Source organism: Macaca fascicularis, chromosome 8 (genome assembly GCF_037993035.2).
Source record: "Macaca fascicularis isolate 582-1 chromosome 8, T2T-MFA8v1.1".
NCBI lineage: Eukaryota > Metazoa > Chordata > Mammalia > Primates > Cercopithecidae > Macaca > Macaca fascicularis.
This window is the reverse complement of record NC_088382.1, coordinates 144206780-144225762: the sequence shown is the minus strand read 5'-3', so window position 1 is coordinate 144225762 and position 18983 is coordinate 144206780. Positions and strand designations below refer to the sequence as shown.

At 44.3% G+C, this 18983-nt stretch overlaps 1 protein-coding gene across 6 annotated transcripts in view; it reads left to right on the top strand.

Annotated features, from left to right (window-relative positions):
• The window catches only part of ZFAT (zinc finger and AT-hook domain containing), a 239854-nt gene that overhangs the window by 123346 nt on the left and 97525 nt on the right, over positions 1-18983 (top strand). For all 6 annotated transcript variants that reach the window (XR_012416955.1, XM_045398740.2, XM_005564124.4 and 3 more), the window contains 3 exons: positions 820-907; positions 3091-3240; positions 7239-7412. Coding sequence is in view for 5 of the 6 variants with exons in the window: in XM_045398740.2 (XP_045254675.1) it covers positions 820-907; positions 3091-3240; positions 7239-7412 (412 nt within the window). In the remaining variant the exon portion in view is untranslated. The remainder of the gene's footprint in view (positions 1-819; positions 908-3090; positions 3241-7238; positions 7413-18983) is intronic.

The window sequence follows — 18983 nt, the reverse complement described above, 5'->3', positions numbered from 1 at the left end:
GATGGTGGTCGTGGTGATGGTGGTAGTGGTGGTGGTGATGGTGGCAGTGTTGGTGGTGTTGGTTGTGGTGGTGGTGATGACTGTTGATGGTGGTGGTGATGACGGTGATGGTGGTGATGACTGTTGATAGTGCTTGTGGTGGTGATGGTGGTGGTGATGATGGTGATGGTGGTGACTGTTGCTAGCATTAGTGGTAGTGGTAGTGGTGGTGGTGGTGGTGATGGTGTTGGTTGTGGTGGTAATGACTATTGATGATAGTGCTGGTGGTGGTGGTGATGCTGGTGATGGTGGTCGTGGTGATGGTGGTGATGACTGTTGATAATGCTACTGGTGGTGATGGTGATGATGATGGTGATGGTGATGACTGTTGATAGCACTAGTGGTAGTGGTGGTGGCAATGGCGATGATGGTGATGGTGGTCGTGGTGTTGTTGATGGTGGTGGTGATGGTGTTGCTTGTGGTGGTGGAGATGTCTGTTGATAGTGCTGGTGGTGGTGGTGATGATGGTGATGGTGATGGTGGTCGTGGTGTTGATGGTGGTGGTGATGGTGTTGGTTGTGGTGGTGATGACTATTGATGATAGTGCTGGTGGTGGTGGTGATGATGGTGATGATGGTGGCAGTGGTGATGGTGGTGATGACTGTTGATAGTGCTAGTGGTGGTGATGGTGGTATTGATGGTGGTGGTGGTGGTGATGACTGTTGATAGCTCGAGTGGTAAGTGGTGGTGGTGGGTGATGATGGTAATAGTGATGGTTATTTTTTACAGACCACAGATTTAAATGAAAAAGTCAATTGACTTTGTTCTCTTTCTATTAAGGACAAAAGGAGTTATTCTTGTCCTGTTTGTGAAAAGTCTTTTTCAGAAGATCGATTGATAAAGTCACATATCAAGACCAACCATCCTGGTAAGGTTGTGCATTTTAGAGTGGAAGATTAATGTTAAAAATGCTTATGTTTATTTTAAAACAATGTTTTATATCAACTGCACTACATAGAAATAAAAAGGGATGAAGCTGTGAATACATTCATGGGAAACAAACATCTTTATTCCATGCTGGAAAGTTGATGTAATTATTTATTTCCTTTTGTTCTTTTATCGGTCTTCAGATGCATCTACCCTCACCCCTGCAATTTCAGTGATACCCCCCGCCCCTTGTAACGGGAACTTTGCATGCCTTTAGATGGGTCGTATATGAGTCATAAGCTTGTGTTACCTGGAGTGGTGATTTGTAAGGGGTGTTGGCTCCTGCCCAGGCTGAGGAGCATCCTTGAGTTGGAGAGACCATCACCACAGGTCTTCTCACATTCCACACCACTCAGGTGCATGAGGCACCAGCTACCTGGGTGTTGGTGCCTTGTCATTTCTGTTCGTGCCACTTGGAACATTTTCCCTTCTGCCCTGCCTGGTTAATTCCTGTTCATTCTTTACATTCTTCCTCAGACCCCTGCCTTTGGGGAGGCTGTTGTAGCTTCCAGTCTGGCCGAGGGTCCACCCCCAACCCCTGCTAACGTCATACACAGCGCACTGACCACTGTGCTCCAGTCACTGTGACTCTCCAGCCACTCCCAGGGGCTCCCCGAGGTGAGGCTTATCCCCAGATCTCCAGTGCCTCCACAGGCAGGCTTGAGAAAGCAGATGAGGGTGTTGTGTGTTTTATGAGGGAGTAGCAGATACTCCTTCTAAATGCGCCTCTCCCTTCGTACATGTGTCTTTTTTCCTGTTCTTTATTTTGTATCTGCTCTTGGTATAAGGGAACTGACTCACTGACTATAAATGGAGGAAGATAAAGAAATAACAGAAGGGCACTAACACTCATGTTTCAGCTGGGAATGGACAGAGCTGTGAGGCCTTCGTCTGTGTGGGAACCGTGTGGGCTGCGTGCTTCTCTGAAGGCCCAGCTCTGTCCTTCTCATGTTAACTCATGTCCTAAGTGACATGGGATCCAATGTGAGCCAAAGTTATTCTTAAAACAGCCAGCCTTTGCTGATGAACAGATGTAAGACATTATTTTGTTATTATTTTAAACTTTTTATTCCAGAAAATCCCCAAATACAGGAGCACACAGAACAATGCCGGGAACCTCCTGTATCTGTCACTCAGCTTCCACAGTTACCCACGTTTTGTCAAACTGTTTCATGTATCCACCACACACACTTTTCTTCTTCTAGGATATTTTAAAGTATATTCCAGACAGCATGTAATTCCTCCATAAAAACCTTTAAAATGCATCTCTAACTAATAAGGATTGCTTTCAACATAACTACTGTGTCACCAATAAAGCAAACAGGATCAACTTTTTGCTTGATTATTGCCACCTATTATAAGTCTGTTTAAAATTTCCCCAATTTCCCCAGGATTTTTCTTATTTATTTATTTATTTATTTTTGAGACAGAGTCTCACTGTGTCGCCCAGGCTGTAGTGCAGTGGTGCAATCCCGGCTCACTGCAAGTTCCGCCTCCTCAGTTCATGCCATTCTCCTGCATCAGCCTCCTAAGTAGCTGGGACTATAGGCGTCTGCCACCACGCCGGCTAATTTTTTTGTATTTTTTTGTGGAGACGGGGTTTCACCATGTTAGCCAGGATGATCTCAATCTCCTGACTTCGTGATCCACCCGCCTTGGCCTCCCAGAGTGCTGGGATTACAGGCGTGAGCCACCACGCCTGGCCAGGATTTTTCTTTTTAACTGTTGGTTCACTTGAACCAGCATCCATGCATTTGCATCTAGTGGCTTTGTTCCTTACGTTTCTGTTCCTTGTTTTCTCTAGTGCCCCCCTTGTGCTTCTTTCCATGACGTTTACTTATGGGGGAAACTGAGTCACTTTTCCTGTAGACAATTTCAGTTTCTGTATTTGTGTGATTATTGCCTTGTGATGTTGCTTCTCCATTCCTCAAATATGATGTTAACAGATATTGAGATCTGAGACTTGATTTGATTCTGGTTTAACTTTTTAGGTGAAAATCCTGTCTCTGGACACCATGAGGCACACCTTGATTCCTCCTGCGGTGCTGCTTAGCGATGAGGTTTATTTGTGTCTAACTTCCCTGAGGTGCTCTGACTCCTTCTCACATCCTGCTTTTCTTCTAGAGGTCTCCATGAGCACCATTTCTGAGGTTCTCGGGAGGAGGGTTCAGCTGAAAGGGCTAATTGGAAAGAGAGCCATGAAATGCCCATATTGTGACTTTTATTTCATGAAGAATGGCTCAGACCTTCAGCGTCATATTTGGGCTCATGAAGGTGAGTATTCATCTTTCCAAATTGAGCACCTTGTTAACTTTGTGCTTCCCTCCTTCATTTTGAGAGTACATTAAGAGGAAGCCATATCTTCACATCCCTGCTGTTAGAATTTCCTTAGCACACTGAGAAGTGTGTCCATCAACCAGCTACAAACAGTAATTTAAACTATTACTCGATTAGTTGCAATTGCAATGAGTAGAGGTGTGCACTCCTTCATAGGTCTCATTGCAATTGTAGTGAAATAAATCACCACGACTCCCCTGCTGGAATGTAGGTACCTTGGGAACAGGAACACCAGAGTCTTATTCATGGCAGGAGCTCCAGTGCCCAGCCTGTGCCCTGTGCATAGCAGGTTTCCCAGAACTGTTGGGATTATGAATGAAGGAAGGAGGGCAGCAAGTAGTTCTCCCATTCCAGCAGTGTGAAGTGTTGCCATTCAGGCTATGGAGAAGGAATTCAGAAGGGGGAAGTGCAGGATGGAGATGAGGGAATGGAGAGAAGAAGGTGGGCTGTGCTTTCGGGTTGCTTGCTGATGAAGGGAAGTGCAGGGCCACTCTCAGGGCTTTGGGAAGTTGGAAGTGAAGATTCTGCTAGTGCAACAGACCGTCACCTTTGTTTTCTCCCACTGTATAAGGACATGGCCCTCCTGGGGACTAGGGTAGGAGCCGAGGGGCCAGGGAAAACCCTTCCAGACACCTACATCAGATCCCTGCCTGTTATTTAGGAACCTGGAATGCTGCAGATAGGAAAAAAGACTAGAGAGGGATGAAGCATGAGGTATTTTCTACAATATTGGATAAAATGACCTATTTATAGGTCCTAAGGAAGGAACTATTAGGGAGAGAGAGAGACTGATGGTTCAGTAAGGAGAATCATAACTGACAGGTTGGGAACCTGGATAAGGCAGAAGGAGTTGAAATAAATTCCAAGGTGGGAAGCTACTTTTTTGTTTACCAGCATATAATGAGCACCTACTAGATGCCAGTGCTCAGTGTTTGACTCACGTTATTGGAGTCAGTATTCTCAACAACCTTAGAGGTGGGTGCTGTTACCATCCCCATTTTACCAATGAGGAAAATGAGGCTTAGAGAGGTGAAGTAATTTGCCCAGGGTCACACAGCTGACAAGTGGTGAACTGGGATTTGAACCAATGCCATCCGATTCCAAAACCCTTGCTCTTCTCTTCTGTACTGACTTGTTTCTAGAGGAGGAGGCCCCTCCTACACTGAGACAGGAGTGAAGGGGGTGAGGGTGGTAGCAGGTACGTGTATATACACGTGTTGTTTCTTTGTTATGAAGTTGAAGGCATTCATAGCTGATGGTCACAGTTTGCTCAGCAAAGAATGCCAAGAAGGCAGACTTGGAGTGGCATTCATGGGAATCAGCAGGGAGCTGACCCTGATGGAAGCACAGAGGGTCCAGCGGAGGCTGGAGACCATGGGCTTATCAAGGCATCAAACTGTAATTGTACTCACATGAGAAGAAGTGAGAGAACTGGGTTCAAATTCCACCCTTACCATGTATGATGAACAAATAATTCCTTCTCTCTGAAACTCAGTTTATTTATCTATAATGTGATCTGCCTTGGGGTTCGTTGCAAGGATCAACGAGATAATTTATGTAAAACCCACAGTAGAAGGCTTAGCATATATTGGGTACTTAATACATGGCTGATGCTATTGTGTTAAGTAAATACTTGTGATGATGCAGTAATGCTGCATATTTGCCATTTGAAAGTAATCTAATATTTTCAGCGACTTCAGAATTGATAAAGATTCAGAAAGCCAAAGGCTGCTGTATCCTGGCATCTTTGTTTCTTTCTTTTTTCTAACTTGTGACTTTCTCTGTAATGATGGAATCACAAAGGAAACAGGGTATCAGTACACACACTACAATGGGGTTCTTTGGAATTGATCCCCTGTACCATAAAATATCTCTTGTCTCCGTTTACTCTTAACACATAGGACAAGAAAAACAAATTAAAAAACCCAAAAAATTAAATTGAAAAAAGAAAGAAAAACAGAAAACACAGGTATTGACTGTAGTCACAGAAATTAACCCTTTGTGTAGAATTTTGTGCATACCTGCAACGTTTGTTGCTTAGAGGACCTGCAACTTTGTTCAAGGTTTCCTAATAGTCAAGCAATGTACCTGGGGCCCATCCATGACAGCAGTTCTAAACATTGGCTCTTAGGGGAGAATTTAGAGTAGACAGTGTCTTGGTATGTCGCCTTGCGCTGAATGCCATGTTGTAGATGATCTGGAGATGCACAGCTGGTTGACTTGCACCATCTCGTTTTCCATGACCGTATGTCCCAGAGCACATGGAAGTGCGGAGCTGTTGAAGTGACTCCCCAGTGTTCCACAGCCGGCCCGTGGGTGTGCAAAGATGTTAATGAAAATACGTGTACTTCAGTCTCTGTGTTGCTTTGCTTGGTTCTTCTCTTTCTAGTCATAATGAGGAACAGAAATTAGGAATTTGGCTTCTCCAGGATTGGAAGACAGTGCATGTCTTCATTTTTGAGTTCTCTTAATGTTTTAGAAAGAGCACCAGGTCAAATAGTGCCTGAATATACTCAGCTGTTCACACATTTATGAAGGATCTAAAGACAGCAGGGATGCACCATGTTTCCTCTTTGTATGGTTATTGTGGGCTTCTCCTCTGTGATGGTGGTAGTTCTGAGCCATCTGTAGCTTTGACTCGGGGTGAAATGCCTGCTGAGGGTCATGTGAGATACTTGAGATGCCGCTTGACCCAGGCTAGCACCACGGCTGTGGCCCTGCTCTTGTGAGAGTGTGTTGTAAATGACCAACCCAGAACAACGGATCTGGTGCCCTGAAGGCTTCTTGGGAAGTGACTCCTGGTCTTGTCATTTTACAGAGATGAGAACTGTGATCGAAACATAAGTTCAAGAGCACACAGCCTGTTGATGCTTATGGTTAGATTATTACTTCATATCTAGAAACCCAGGCCAGAGCTGGGCTTTGCGTGGGCCCTAAGGAACATCAGACCCCGATGTGCATCTCAGCTCTGTGCCCCTGGGCATTGCCCTCAGCCTCTTTAAAGTGTTGGTTTCCTCAACTGCAAAGTCATCGGTAGTGTAAATAATGGGTGAAAATGTTTGGCTCACTAAAAATTGTCTGCTTCATTACTGTGTTCAGGTGTGTTCCCCGCCCTCCTTGCCCTTATCCCAGGCCCCAGCCCCTGTCCCTATAGCGCATCACACACCATATTGTAATGGCCTGTTTACCTGTCTGCATCTCCCACCGGACAGTGAAGGCTGGGGTTCACTCTTCTCAGTTTCAAGATTAATCCTCAGTGCCTACTATGAAAATAGGTCCTCAGTAGACAGTTGGTGAATGAAGGAGTGGTGAATGCCAGGATGCCCCTACAGTCAGAGTCATCAGCTCATCAACCACCAGTTGGTAAAGCTTGATTTGTTTTACAAAGTAAATGTGCTTCCACATTTGGTCCTGGTGCCTGATCTTTTTGATTTTTTGTAAAGGGCCCTGGTGCCTTTGTGTTTAGTTCAGCTCAGTTCAACTGAATTTAGTGACTGCTCTGCAGGATGCTCAGGGTCTCTGTCCTCAAGGAGTTCCCAGACTATGGGGAGAGGGCAGATATGAAGGACTCACTGTTGTGTGCAGTGAACGTTTCAGCTAGTAGAGAGTTACAGGAGTTGGGAACATTGATAGGGAAGTAGGGAAATCTACCAAGGAAGGTCAGAGAAAGCTGCAGGGTGGAGGCACCTGGTATCCCAGGAGGCAAGGGCATTCCAGGAGGAAGGCACAGCCTGAGGAAGAGCCTGGCATGGGAAGTGTGTGGTGCATTAGGGCCAAGCAAGTATACCGCTGTGTTCAACGTGGATGTTTTATATATACATATCTCTAAGTGTATTTAGATATGGATATATATATATTCCTTCAGATTTACACACACATATTCATACACATATGTAAATATATAGAGATAGATATATACATTTTTCCCTTGGCAGGTGTGAAGCCCTTCAAGTGTTCTTTGTGTGAGTATGCAACTCGTAGCAAGAGTAACCTCAAGGCTCATATGAATCGTCATAGCACTGAGAAAACCCACCTATGTGACATGTGTGGCAAGAAATTCAAATCAAAAGGGACACTGAAGAGTCACAAGCTCCTTCACACTGCAGATGGTGAGTAAACCCCAGGGTGAACTTTCCCCCCTAAATATGTAATTTGAAGCTGGTGTTCCAGTTCATCAGAAACTTGCTGTACTGGAGGCAGGAAAGAGCACGTGCCCATTAGAAGGAGCTTCTGAAAGAGCGGTGAAGGCCTGGCCTGCCTGTCTCCCAGTCCTGTGCTCAGTGCCTCACTTCCAGCAGGTGCAGGATAAACACTTACTGGGAGTGTCTGTGCCCGTGGCAGGGCTATGCAGGGAAGGAAGCTGCTTCAGGGAAGGAGGCGTCTTCAGGAAGCCTTGATCTGTGGTTCTGAAGTTTCCATCCTCTTCAGCCCTCCATCCTTACCTGGAGCTCAAGGATCTTGAGGGGCAACCTTGATCACACCTGGCCTGATTTTTTCAAGTGAGGCTCTTATCATCCAGGCCACCTCAGGGGTGGAACCAAGTCTAAAATAAAGCCAACATTTGGGCAGATTTGATCTAGATAAAGTGTACTTAAGTGGATTTCTAATTTCATTCATTCATTAAGAACAATTGATTGAGTTCTTATATGTGCTAGCCATGGAGGTAGGTTCTAGGGATACCAGGTCAAGTAGAGACCAATTCCTGCGTTCAAGGAGTTCATAATCTGGAAGGCAGGACAGAGGAGCAGGCAGGCCATGGTAAAGATTTAAGTGTGGTGATGGAGGTGAGCTCGGGAGCCCTGGGAGCAGGTCATGGGTCGAGGTAGGTGGGGAGCTCAGTGGGTGGTAGGCACAGTTTCCCTGGCATAGGCTGGATAGAGGGAAAGAAGATGTGTTCTAGGAAGACAGGCAGCCAAACCATAAGAGACTTTTCACATTTAAGATTTTACTCAGAAAGACAAGTTATGTGAGGGACTTGTAAATACTTCATATAACAAGATTAATAAACTTCATTTATAAATGTGTTGTTATTTACCAAAATTATGTATAAAAGTTGGAGTTTACTCTAAAAAGCAAAATTATTTCAACAGTGATGTCTAATTTCAAAATTTAGTGGATGATATAGCTCTTAAGTTCTATCTTTATTTTAAGATTGTTCTGAAAATCAGTCCTGCTGTGTGTGTGTGGGTTGGGCCCTCGGCAAGAATTCAGGTGAGCTCCAGGGACTCAGTGCAAAGGCTGAATGCTTGGCTGGGATTCATCAGAATTAAGGATCAAGGGCTTGCCTAAGGCTGAAAAAGAGCCGGAACCATAACTATTAAAACTTAAGCAGTACTCTCTCTCTAAAAAAAAATCCGTAATCAAAATTAAAAATACAATGGCAGTAAAGCAGTCATACTTGAATAATGAAAGCTCTAAAGTCGTGTGGTTTTTTATGATTCTATGCCTCCACAAACAGTAAGCCTTGCTGACCGCTCAGCTGCCTGAACATTTAGGCAAGAATTACATTTCTTAAGATGACAGCACATAACTACTACAGTCCTTCCGTAATGAAGAGCAGCTGTTCCCAGAGGCAGGGAAGCCTGGAGTACCCAGTGGGCCATGGTGACAGGGTCAAGAAGGCGTTCACAGGCACTGAACAGGGTTCCGCGGTCTCATGCCTGGTTCTGCAGTCCAGGCTCTGTACTAAAAAGCCTTTGAGCAGATAGAAGCCGTTTAATCTGGCAGACCCTGGACCAACTGATGTGGAGGGATGGGGTCGGTGTGAGTAGTTGGTATCACGGGTCCAGAGCAGCACACTCAGCCTATCGTCCCTGTCATGATTCTCTGAGTTCTTTGGCAGGAAAGGGAGTTCAGATGGACAAAGATGTCTTGTCAAAGCAGGAATGCATCTCCTAAAAGGGAATGGTATTCAAACATTGTGAAGTATTTTCTAACAAAACATTGGAAATTTGTATGGTTTTTCTTTATTTCTTTCTGCTGACATTTTTGGGAGGATGAGGTATTTGAAAAGTCATGTCTTAGTTTTCAACACTTTCCAGTTGTCTGGGAAGAAGAGCATCAAGTCTGGGCGCAGTGACTCACGCCTATAATCCCAGCACTTTGGGAGGCCGAGGGAGGCGGGTGGATTGCCTAAAACGAAGGAGTTTGAGACCAGCCTGGGAAACATGGTGAAACGCTGCCTCTACCAAAAATACAAAAAATTAAGGGGGCGTGGTGGCTCATGCCTGTGGTCCCAGCTAATTGGTAGGCTGAGGTGGGAGGATTGCTTGAGACTGGAAGCGCAAATTGCAGTGAGCCAAGATCGCACCACTGCACTCCAGACTGGGTGACAGAGTGAGACCCTTCCCCTCAACCCCCTCCCCTCAAAAAAGAAGGGCATCAGTCATCAGGTGCAATGAAAGAACCACTGGAACAGGTAGCTTGTCCCCCAACCCCCCTCCCCCTAAAAAAGAAGGGCATCAGTCATCAGGCGAAATGAGAGGAGCACTGGGACAGGTAGCTTGCCCCCAACCCCCCTCCCCCCAGAAAAGAAGGGCATCAGTCATCAGGTGCAGTGAGAGGACCACTGGAACAGGTAGCTTCCCCCCAACCACCCTCCCCCCATAAAAGAAGGGCATCAGTCATCAGGTGCAGTGAGAGGACCACTGGGACAGGTAGCTTGTCCCCCAACCCCTCTCCCCCCAAAAAAAGAAGGGCATCAGTCATCAGGTGCAGTGCGAGGACCACTGGGACAGGTAGCTTGCCTCAGTGCCAACTTCTGCCACTACTTGGGTCTCAGTTTTGTCACATTGCAAAATAAGGAAAGGTTACCTTAATGTTTCTTGGGTTTCTTTTAGCCTCAATCCTCTGATTCTAGGAAGAAAGGGGTAAAGTAGAGCTAAGGGGATGGAAATAGGAGGTGCCAGTACAGCTTTATTTTTGAATTCGAGATGATTGCTTTCCCACAGGGCTGCTGTACTTCATTATTTGTGTTTCTCTTTCGACGCTTACCAGTCTCATGTTTTGCCTGGGGCTGGCTTGGTAAACAGAGTGCTGAGTCGGGGACCCCTTGTTCTAGCTCCATTGCTGATTTAGGATGTAGCTTTAATTAAGCTGTAGGTGAGTCTTTTCCTTTTTAATTTTCTCCCATAACATGTTTATTATAGAAACTTTGAAAAAAGTTTATTTACATCTCTTATTCATTTCTGTAGTGCTCATATTTTATCCTGTTGACATCTTAGAGCTCTTTGTACTTAATACTTTGTCATCATTTGCCTTTATGTTTTGTTTATGGTATCTTTTTATATACAAGTTAAATAACTTGGTTCATTTAAAGTTATTTTCCTTTATGTTTTCATCTTCCATGATTCTCTCTGTCAAAAGAAACCTTCCTCAGTTTGGGGCTATATTCTTTTACTTTTTCTTTGAGTTTTAGTTTATGATTACATAACATTTATGAAATTTAATATTCTTGCAATTTATTTTAGCATATGGTATGTGGTAGGAATCTTTGTTTCCAAACGGTTATCATCGACTCAGTATATTTATAGAGAAATCAGTCCTTTCAATTTTATTTTTCAGTGCCAGAATTTCCGAAGATATTGGGTCTAATTCTGAGATTTTGGTCTGTCTCAGTGATTTTTGTACTAGTACCTTATTTTTCAAGCTGTTCTAGTGACTAACTTTATTGTTATCCAATAAAGTTTAGTTTTTTATGAAGCTTACATAGTTTTTCTCATTTAGTTATTACTCCTTTAGATAAACTGCAGAATTGTTCATCAAGTTAGGACTATCCCTGGGGATGACCTTGTAAGCTGTTTGACGATGTCTGTAACATGCTTTAAATCCATTGGTCACCTGTGCTTGTACAGGTGCTTTGGTTGTCTTGATGAGACTCTCAGCCTTTAACCATACAATTAGCTTTTTACTTAGAAGCAAAGATTGCCTTACAGCCTGCCTGGAATTATTTGGTTTTAGTTGTATTTGTGGTATGAGTAATAACTCAGTAGGTTGCTCTGTAGAGAAGCCGTGTAGAGTAGGTAGAGCTAGAGAGGCTTGGGTGTGGGTCTGTCTACCCATTCCTAGTAGGGTGATTTTGGTTAGATGACTTCTCTGAGCCTCACTTTCCTCATCAGTAAACTGGGATCGGTATACCCTTTTGTTGAGTGGGTCTGAGGATCAAAAGACAGGAAGTGTACCCCATGCTTGCCTGGCAACCTCCTGTTCTCCTGGCTACCCTGCCTCGGCATCCTGTCCTGGTTCTGCCTTAGCTTTCTGATCTCTACCTCTCGGAGGCCATGGGGTTCAGTCTATGAGTGTTCTTTTTTTCCCCCCTGTGTCAGAGTCTCACTTTGTCAGCTAGGCTGGAGTGCGGTGGTGCGATCTCAGCTCACTGAACCCTGCCTCCCGGGTTCAACTGATTCTTGTGCCTCAGCCTCCTGCCATAGCTGGGATTACAGGCATGTGCCACCATACCCGGCTAATTTTTGTATTTTTGGTAGAGATGGGGTTTTGCCGTGTTGGCCAGGCTGGTCTTGAACTCCTGACCTCAAGTGATCTGTCTGCCTCGGCCTCCCAAAGTGCTGGGGTTATAGGCATGAGCCACCACATGTTCTTTTTCTCCTCACGCCTTCGGTGATCCCTCCAGTCTTATGGCTTTAAACACGATTTAGATAGAGGATGTATGGTTTGGCTGTGTTTCCACCCAAATCTCATCTTGAATTGTAGCTCCCGTAATTCTCATGTGATGTGGGAGGGACCCAGTGGGCGATAACTGAATCACGGGGGCAGTTTCCCCCATACTGTTCTCATGCTAGTGAATGAGTCTCATGAGATCTGGTGGATTTGTAAGGGGTTTCCCCTTTCTCTTGGCTCTCATTTTCTCTTGCCTGCTGCCATGTGAGATGTGCCTTTTGCCACTATTGTGAGGCCTCCCCAGCCACATGGAACTGTGAATCCATTAAACTTCTTTTTCTATATAAATTACCCAGTTTCAAGTAGGTCTTTATCAGCAGTGGGAAAACGGACTAATACAGAAGGCTTCCACACTTGGATTTCCAGTCCTCTTGTTCCTCCCAGCCTTGGCACTGCCCTGTCTGTAACTGCCCACTCAACATCTGCACTTGGATGCCCACCTGGCCCCCCGAGCTTAGCGTGCTCAACACTAAGCTCCTAATCTTCCTCCCTAGACCCCATCCAGGGGTTGCCAAAGTTTGTAAAGAGATTGTAAGTATTTTTGGCTTTGAGTGCTACATCCAGTTTTCTCTTTTTTGTTGTTTTTATTTTTACAAACTTTGAAAAGTGTAAAAGCCAAGCTTAACTCCCAGCTGTACGAAAGCAGGAAGCAGGCTCAATTTGGTGCTCGGGCATAGGTTGCCAACCCCTGCTGTACCCCTTCTTGGGAAATGGCTGCTCCTTTTCCTTTGCTCAGGTCAAAAGCATTGGGTCATTGACTGTCTCATTCATATCCCACACATGATCCATTAGCAAATCCTGTGTGTTCTGTCTTTAACATGATCCAGAGTTCTGCTGCTTCTCAGCACCCTCATGCCATCCTTTTTGTACAGGCCCCTGTCATCTCCTGCCTCCATTCTTGCAGTAGCCTCCTAACCTTTCCCTAGAACCTCTCCTGGTCCCCACAAGTCCATTCTCAGCAAAACAGCCAGTGATCCTGTGGAAACAAAGGCCAGGTCATGCCACTCCTCTGTTCAGAGCCCTCCTGTCTATCTGCTGTCATTCTGAGTGGAAGCTCAATTCTTCACCATGACCTGCTTAATCCCCCCGTCTCTCTGACCTCTTCTCCTTCTAGTCTCCCGCAACTGGCATCTTTCCAGACATATTGCATTCATTCCCTTTATTTTTTATTTTTATTTTTATTTTCTGGAGACAGAGTTTTGCTTTGTCGCCCAGGCTGGAGTGCAGTGGCGCGATCTCGGCTCACTGCAACCTCTGCCTCCCAGGTTCAAGCAATTCTCCTGCTCAGCCTCCCGAGTAGTTGGGATTACAGGCATGTGCCACCACACCCGGCTAATTTTTTGTATCTTTAGTAGAGATGGGGTTTCACCATGTTGGGCAGTCTGGTCTTGAACTCCTGACCTCAGGTGATCTGCCTGCCTCGGCCTCCCAGAGTGCTGGGATTACAGGCGTGAGTCACCATGCCCGGCCTATCTTCATTCCTGTTCCTCACACCTGCCAGGTATGTGCTCATCTCAAGGATTTTGCTTTGGCCCTTCCCTCTGCCTGGAGTGTTCTTTCTCCCTGTTTGAATGGATACCTCCTTCATGTCCTGGAGGTCTTTATTGAAGAGTCACTCGGAATGAGTCTTCCCTCGGTGCTTACGTGTAGAGAGTCTCCATACCCCACCAACTAGTCCAGACGCCCGTGGCTTCCTGTGCTGCTCTCCTTGGCTTATCTTCCTCCAGTGTATTATATAGTTTCCTTATTTACCACTTTTTTGTCTCTATTACTGAAACGATCCCACTAATTACTTCATACTCTCTTTCATGTTTTTTACTGTTTCTCTTTAAACCAACCCTTCTCCAATGTACTGTATAATTTCCTTATTTATGAAGTTTCGTGTCTTCCACTAGATTGTAAGCTTCACAAGCAGGGATTTTCGACTTACTACATTTATTTTGTATCCTCAGCACTTAGAACAGGGCTTGGCTTATCAGAGGCACTCAATAAATTTGTGTTTATTGAATGAGTGGAAAATGTAAAGTGCCTTGCATAAAATGGCTGGGATATAGTAGTACTCACAAAGTGTCAATTATTTTCTCTGTTTCATCTTAGATAATTCTGTTAAATCAAATGCTTGTGAATTAGGTATTTTAAAATATGGTCAAGGAACTCACCATTAAGTGAATCTTCTTGGGCATTTTTTAATGAAGTAAAAAGGAATTGAGTAATTACAATTACCCTTTCTTCTAACTACTTGTGAATCCAATTTTTCACATTTGCTGGCTTACTTAAAGTGATATATCCCTATCTGTGGCATTCCTATTTCCCGAAGGAACTCATTATTGTACCTTAGAAAAGATAGCTCATTCTGGGTGAAGGTTTCAGTTAAAAAGATTTGCCAGTCAATATGTACAAAGAGAGACATTGATCTATAAAGGGCCCGATTAAACCCTTTGTGTGTATGCCAACAGGATGTAAGAATTTAATGCAAAGATCATGCTGTAATGTAGTCCCCCCCCTTTTGACTTTAAAAAGGCCTAGACATGATGTGCTATCTGGAGGTTTATACATGATTCTGCCCACCCATAGCAGATGGGGAAGGTTAAGCTGTACAGTGCCTTTATGTTATATAATCAAACAGGAATCCTCAAATCATGAAATAAAAAGGTCTTTGGAGTTTATTACTGATTCCTTTGGGTCTCTCCCCTCCCCTGATCCAGACTGCCTCTGTACATTTTAATTAAGAAGTTTTGGGATAAAATTTGAAAAGAATTATCCAGGCTTCAAGCACTCGTGTAATGGGCAAGTGGAGATTTGAATATGGAAATCAGGTTTGAGTGGAGTAAGTACCCTTTTTTTCTGTCCCTTCTTCAGTTTATGATAAGAGAGCTAATGGCTGCAGATGAAAATATTCTAGGAGATCTGAGTGCGGAGTTTTGCTTTGTTTTCCTCCCCTGTCCTCTAAAAAGCAAAACCACTCTAGGATAAAGTAGCCCCATGGCCTTTTGCTTCTAAAAACAGAACCAGGAAGTAAATAGAAAATGGTCCCTGAGCACCTAGCTGGGTTGGTCTTACAAGGTTAACTTGCAAGGCTTTAGTGAGACGGTCTTTCTGCTGCATCCTTGTCCCTCGTGTTCTTCCTCCTACTTGCCCTTGGAGAAAAGGTGAAGGGGCAGGTGTGGAAGTGTGGCTACTGGATGAACATGGTAGGTTTCTGTTGCTTATCCTTGGGCTGGAGTCTGGGTGATCGATGGGAGAAGGTAGGGCTAATTTCAGGGCCCATAAATACCATTTTTAATAGGTTCACCCTGTTTGTGTTCATATGTAGCTCTTTTTCTCAGGTTTTTATAAACCACAAGATCCATTAGGAATAAGTGACCCCATACTATAAAATGAACTACGCAGCTAACTGAGCAATTAGCTTAGATTGATATACAGATTTAACTTTTTAATGAGACTTGGCTACGTGAAACCTCACCAGGTAGAGGGGTCTCAGCTGCAAATGTCTGGCACAGTGTCTGTAACTTTCATCTAGCCCTGGTGCTGTACTCTGTCCTTTATGTGGCTTTGCACTGCCTTCGGTTTCTTTCCACCTCTGTCTCATGCTGATCCATCCCTCCTTATATCAAAACTGATGTACTAATTACAGAGAATCATCAGGCCCTAAGTCTGCGGTTGCTTGAAGTTCAGCCTTTAAAGTACAGAGATTTCTTTAACTGCATTTTTATTGCTGTAGCTATTTCTGTTCCGATTTGCCACTGCATAAATCACCACAGATGCTAGAACTGTGAAGATGTGTGCTTTGCAAAACACTTGCTGCAAAATGCCTGTTATGCTTCCTGCAGGATGCTTTTCTTACATGAGGCAGCAAACCTCTGTGTGCTGGGCTACATGGAGAAGTGAGGAGGTAGAGTAGGGAGAACCTTGGGCTCCAGAGGCAGGCCCAGACTGGAATCACTTCTTGCCTGAACAGTCTTGAACAGTGATCCCCATTTGTAACATGGATGTTACATGTTTCCTGTGGCTCCTGTAACAAATTACCACAAAGTTAGCGACCTAGATCAACACAGATGTATTATGTTGTAGTTTGGAGGTCAGTGATCTAAAATCAAGGTATCAGCCGGGCTGCATTCCTTCTAGGAACTCTGGAGGGGAACCTGTCTCTGCATCCTGTGGCTTATGGACCCCTTCCTTCATATTCAAAGCCAGCAGTCCAGCATCTTCCAATCTCTTCTGTCCCTGCTTCCATCGCTGCACTCCTTCTCTGACTTCAAGCCTCCTTCCTCCCTTTTATAAGGACCCTTGTGATTTCACTAGGACTATCTGGATAGGCCAGGCTAGTCCCCAGCTCAAGATCTTTGGCTTAATCACATCTGCAAACTCCTTTTTTTTTTTTTTTCCCCCATATATGGTAGCATGTATAGGTTCTGGGGAATCGAATCTGGATATCTTTGGGAGGGCCATTATCAACCCACAGCATGGGGCTGCGGGAAGATTAATTGGGTTCATACTGTGGGTGTCAGCTCATGTACCCTTTCCTCTGGCGCATGAACCAGTAGCTCTTAATGACACAGTATAAGAATGGATATTTGTAGCAGTTAATTTACGTCATCTGGGAAAGATTAAATCACTATTTTTTTTCAAATATTCTCTTATTAGGAAGGCACAATGCAATAGTTAATATTTAAAGAGTATCACTGTTGAAAAGGGTGAAAGTCAGTTTCCTGAAAAAAAGTTAAAGTCAATTTCCTAAAAACTCTTGAAAATTTACTTATGTAAAATACCACCTTTTTCAGTAAGACTGGATAAACAGTCATAAGGAGGCATTTTTACTTTTATACCTCTAGAATAGTATTACTAATAACAGTTGAGATTTATGGAAATTCTTTCCTGTAAGTACTTTAGAGCTCCTTCAGGTTTGAGGTGCACATAAAATTTGATTTGGCAAGGATGATTTAATTTAGCAGATACTTAAAACAAGTTGCCTTAAATTCCAAGGAATTTTTCGTTGCTGTCTGTCTCTGTGTTCTGATGGAATCCAGATGCCAAAAGCTGAAGGTGACGTTTTAAGTTTTTTTTTCTGCCATTCCATTCCTTCTTAGTTTTATATAGAACTCTATTTAAAGTAAGCAAGCAGCTGGAGTCATCCTCAGGGAAAGTCACCAAGCAGATGAGGCTGTAGTAAGAAACAAAGGGAACAACAGGTGCCACACATAGTGCCAGTGCCAAGTCGCCAGGCTAGGGCTTCACAGATCCCACGGTGGCCCGCCCACAGCTGCCAGGAGGCAGGGAGCGATTGCCTTTCTTTTCAGAAGCAGAGAATGGGAGCTCAGCCTGTGGCTCCCTTACAGCTGAGTTTCAGAGATCTAGGGCGACATGGGCGCCTTTTTGCTTCCATGTCCAGCTGGGAATAACTTCCTGCTTGAGCTCAGGGGCTTCAGCAAGGCAGGTACTGTGCTGGCTACCCCACCTACCACATTGCTATCCCCCTTTCCTTCCATGTGGAGAGTCAACAGGAACTTAAGTCTGAGCTCTCTTAGGTTTGGTCACATCTCTTTATCTAACCTGAGGCAGGATAACAAGTATTCCTGTTTCTTCTTTCCTTCTCCTATTTTCAAGTCCCCTCTTCCCTTTCTAACAGGATAGCCTGGGTAACGTTTTACCTGGCTAAGGCTGGAGTACAGAGCAGAGCTCAGGATTCTCTGACTCCAGACCCTGTGCTGGCTTTCACTGTCTGGTGATCCTTGAATTCAGCCAGCATCCAGTTCCCAGGCCCAGGCAGTGCTCAAAAGGACAGAGGTCAGCTTTGCTTCATCAGTCATGGACATGCAGTCCCAGCACTCATGGTTAGGCAAAGAAAGAGGCTCCTTCCAAAAGAACACTTGAAAGCGGAGAGAGATTTGGCAAAGATGTGCCTCACCTTTGGAGAGATGAACAGAAATAATGGAAATGACATTTTCGTGCCTGCATCCCCATCTTTGAAGGAGAGTTCAACCAAATCACATATTTTTAAAGGGAAATGGAGCTGCTAGTGAAACACTGTGTTTCCAGAAAGAGCTGCGGTGTCTGCAGTGGAAACCTCCAGCGAGCCTAGCACTCAGAAAGACGTCTAACTGAAAACTACAGGGCCAGGAACACTGATGGGGTCCCTTTCCTTCCACCGGCAACATCAGACTGCATAAATCCACAAACTGCCATACAGTCCTCAAAGTTTATCTTTGAACTACACGACACATCTTTCCTTTCTTAAACAAATTTGTTGCCAGTTCTCAAGAACCTTCTAAGGAAGGTGGCCTGTTTTGTTGTTGTGTTATTTTTCTTTTTACATTTTTAAAATTAAAGTACACACACACACACAGAGACAGTTCAGAAGTATACAGCTCGATGGATTGTTACAAAGGAGGCACACCTGTGTAACTACAGTCTAGAAGAAACAGCACACTTCCAGCCTCTTGGCAATTTCTTACTCCCGCGACATTATTGCCCATCTCTCTTGCCCAGAGGTAACTGCTTACTGCCCTGACTTCTAGCACTGTAACGTGCTTTTCCTTGTCTTTGAACTTCGTAGCGTTGATTCATACAATATGTGTTCTTTTATGTCTGGCTTCTTCCTTTTCACAGTATGGTTGTGAGATTCATCTAGTTTGTTATGATTTTGACTTTTACCATCTGGGCCTGTAGGTCAAATAAAGAATTTCATAGGGAAATGAGATTCTAAATTCTGTGGTTTCTGACCAGGAAATCTTTGTTCCCACAGTGAACTTTTTTTTTCCCACTGTGGCAGTACTTTTGCAGTCAGCTTGGAGTGTGTGTTCTGCAACAGTGTTTCTCCAAAAGTGGTATGACTCAGCTTTGCTTTGTCCTTATTTACAAGGTGTGGCTCAGAATGACATTTGACTGTTTACAGAAATTAAATTCTGCCCCAGAGGTAAAGAAGCGACTACTCCTGAAATTTTTTGCAAAATTAGGCCACTGGCTCTTTTTTGTGAAGAAGAGGGAGAAAGATGCTTGGTCAGAAA